Source organism: Melitaea cinxia, chromosome 7 (genome assembly GCF_905220565.1).
Source record: "Melitaea cinxia chromosome 7, ilMelCinx1.1, whole genome shotgun sequence".
NCBI classification, from domain to species: domain Eukaryota; kingdom Metazoa; phylum Arthropoda; class Insecta; order Lepidoptera; family Nymphalidae; genus Melitaea; species Melitaea cinxia.
The window spans coordinates 8,608,355-8,611,606 of NC_059400.1; the positions used below are offsets into that span (position 1 = coordinate 8,608,355).

The following is a 3,252-nucleotide window of genomic DNA, read 5'->3' on the forward strand; positions in this document are numbered from 1 at the left end:
TTTTCGTGAGCCTTGTAATAAGACCAGTTCTAATTATTTTTATCATTCATTTGTGTTAAGAATAATACACAGCTTCATCATCATCATCATAGGCCTCTACGTCTATTCCAGACGATTTAAGCGGTGTCTGAAGAGCATTTCTTCTGATGGCTGTACAAGCCGATACGGGAGCGGCAGATTCTACCACACACCGAACAAGGAAAAGATGTCCTAGTGTCACTGATGTCGCTGTTCTGGTGTTTTTTGTTTCTCCTGTCCGATAAGAGTCCAGGCTTCATCGTGATGTTGTTGACCATCCTTCACGCTCTTACGCCATTGGTCTCTGTTCTCGGCTAACTTTTCCCAGCTGTTGTGATTTATGTTAAAAGCGACCATATCGCGCTTGGCGCAGTCTTTAAAACGGAGCAAAGGCCTCCCAACATCCCTCCTTGCGTTCGCAACTGCGCCAAGCATGATCTGCCGCGGAAGTCGAGAGGGGTCCATCCGGTGTACATGCCCCAACCAACGCAGCCGACGCTGTTTTAGCATGGCAGTTAGACTGGGCATCCGCGCAATTTGTAGAACCCTCTCGTTGGTCGCTCTGTCTTTCCAACTTATACCCAGGATGTTCCGTAGGCAGCGCATATAAAAAGTGTTAATCTGACGTTCTTGCTTCGCATAGGACGTCCACGTCTCCGCTCCGTACAAGAGCGTGCTCAAAACACAGGCCTGAAATACTATCATCTTGGTCCTGTTGGTAAGATGTTTGTTGTTCCACACTCTTGTACTGAGCCGCCCGAACGTAGTCGCCGCTTTTCCGATGCGAGTATTGATCTCTGCTTCTAGAGAGAGATTGCTCGAGACAGTCGATCCCAGGTAGCAGAACCTATCAACCACTTGTAAAGCAGTGCTATCCAGCATTATTGCAGGTATTTCTGCACTGCCTTGCGCTAGAACCACAGTTTTTTGGGGGTTTATGGACATGGAAAACAAAGTGCATGCTTTGGAAAATTTGTCCATGATTGTTTGAAGCTCGAGAACTGAGTTTGCCACAAAAGCTGCATCATCGGCAAATAACAAAGAGTCAACGAAAAGATCATGACGCTTTCGTTTAGCTTGAAGCAGTGAGATGTTGAATAGCTTTCCGTCTACTCTTGTATGAAGGTGGATACCCTGTTGGCTGTCGCCGAAAGCAGTTCTTAGGATAATCGAAAAGAATATACCAAACAGGGTAGGAGCCAACACGCAGCCCTGACGGACACCCCTACGCATTTCGAACTGATCAGACGTTTGGCCATCAAAAACTACAGCGCCCTTCATATCTTCGTGAAAGGATTGAACAAGGCTCAAGAGTTTCGGTGGACACCCAATGCATTTCAGTGCAGTATAAAGACCCTCCCTGCTAACGGTATCGAAGGCCTTATTTAAGTCAACAAACGCCACGTACAATGGCGTTTTCTGCTCTCTGCACTTCTCCTGTAATTGGCGAAGGGAGAAAATCATATCGACTGTGGAACGCCGGGGGCGAAAACCACACTGTGCCTCAGGATATACGCGATTTGCAAGTTTTTGGAGCTTTCCTAATATTACACGTCCAAATAGCTTGCCGACTGAGCTCAAAAGGGAAATACCACGGTAGGAGTTGCAATCGCCGCGATCCCCTTTCCCTTTGTATAGTGTGATGATGTTGGCATCACGCATATCCCGAGGCACGCACCCCGCCTCCCAGCACTTACACAGCAGACTGTGCAGAATAGGTGACACGCACTTAAGTTTAAGTATTTCTGCTTGGGTTCCATCACTACCAGGACTCTTACCGCGCTTAAGCTGCTTTACAGCAATGTGGTATTCCCTTATAGTAGGTAGGTCGTCTAATTGACTCCAAGTATCCAGTTTAGGCATGCTCTGAATAGCCTCCGGTTCGATGCTGACTGGAGTTGCATAGAGAGTGGTGAAGTGTTCTACCCAACGTTCCATTTGACGATGACGATCTGTTATAACAGAGCCATCAGCTTCTTTAAGGGGAGCTGTCTTTTTGGAAACTGGGCCGATGGCCTGTTTTATACCAGAGTACACACCGCTGAAGTTTCCTGAGTCTGCACACGCTTGGATGTTGTGGCAAATATTGGTCCAATAGACATTCGCAAAGTGGCGTGTGCTGCGTTGAAGAGCTGCTTTAGAAATTGTAAGCTCTTCGCGCGTCTTTGGATTAGGATTCAGACGGTGAGCAAGAGCAGCGTCGCGTTTAGAGTCAAGCAAGGGTGAAAGTTGCTCTATATTTTCAGTGAACCAGTCTTGAGATTTAGCTCTCTGATAGCCGAAAGCTTTGGCAGCTGTTTCCGTGAGAAGAGCTCTGACATTACTCCATTCGTCTTCGACGGTCGCATTTACATCCCAAGTTTCAGTCTCCTTACGTACCAAATCCTCAAAATCACGAATCAAATCGTCATGCCTAGTTTTAGGAAGGTCTAATTTCTTCTTACCAGGTGGTTTGGACGAATGAATCTTTTTGTGGATCAGGGCTACACGTGTTACTACTAGGGAATGATCAGTGTCACATTCCGCGCTGTGGAATGTACGCGTGTGAATGGTTTCGCGGAGGTCTTTTCTTCTGGTGAGGACTAGGTCTAGCTGGTGCCAGTGACCAGAGCGAGGGTGCTTCCAGGACACCCTACGCATAGGCTTACCCTTGAAGAAAGTATTGGTCACACACAGCAATTGGCTCGAGCAGAACTCAAGTAAACGTTGTCCGTTCTCGTTGAGTTTTCCAATGCCGTGGGGGCCCACACAATCGGGCCAAGCAGAGCTGTCCTGGCCGACCCGGGCGTTAAAGTCACCCAAGATGTAAAGTCTGTCACTAGAACTTACGCCACGTACCGTCTCAGTGAGTTGGTCGTAAAATTGGTCTTTGGCTTCGTCAGGTGAAACTAGTGTTGGGGCATATGCGGAAATAAAAGTAACAAAGCCGCAGTTGCTTCGCATCCTCAACACCATAATGCGCTCCGAAATTCCTCGAGGAGTTTCGATTGCGGAAAGGAGATCATTGCGGATTGCGAAACCAACGCCATGCTCACGTGCGGCAGTAGAGTCCTTTCCCTTCCAGAAAAATGTATATGAGGCCTCGCGTATTGAGCCTTCGTCCGGTAATCTGGTCTCTTGCAGTGCGGAAACCGCTATGTTAAGTCTTTTGAGCTCGACATCGATTAAGGCAGTTTTGCGCAGGTCGTCAGCGCCATTTGAGCTTCCATTGGTGTCTGGGAAGCCTGTCCTCAT

At 47.8% G+C, this 3,252-nt stretch overlaps 1 protein-coding gene across 1 annotated transcript; it reads right to left on the minus strand.

The window, feature by feature from the left end:
- Positions 1-216: 216 nt before the first annotated feature.
- LOC123655149 lies at positions 217-3,252 on the minus strand. The gene has a single exon (XM_045590985.1). The coding sequence runs from the start codon at positions 3,250-3,252 to the stop codon at positions 217-219; it is 3,036 nt and encodes a 1,011-aa protein (XP_045446941.1).

Coding starts and splice junctions, on each gene's coding strand:
- LOC123655149 (XM_045590985.1), bottom strand. CDS start 3,252: ATGAGGACAGGCTTCCCAGACACCAATGGAAGCTCAAATGGCGCTGAC.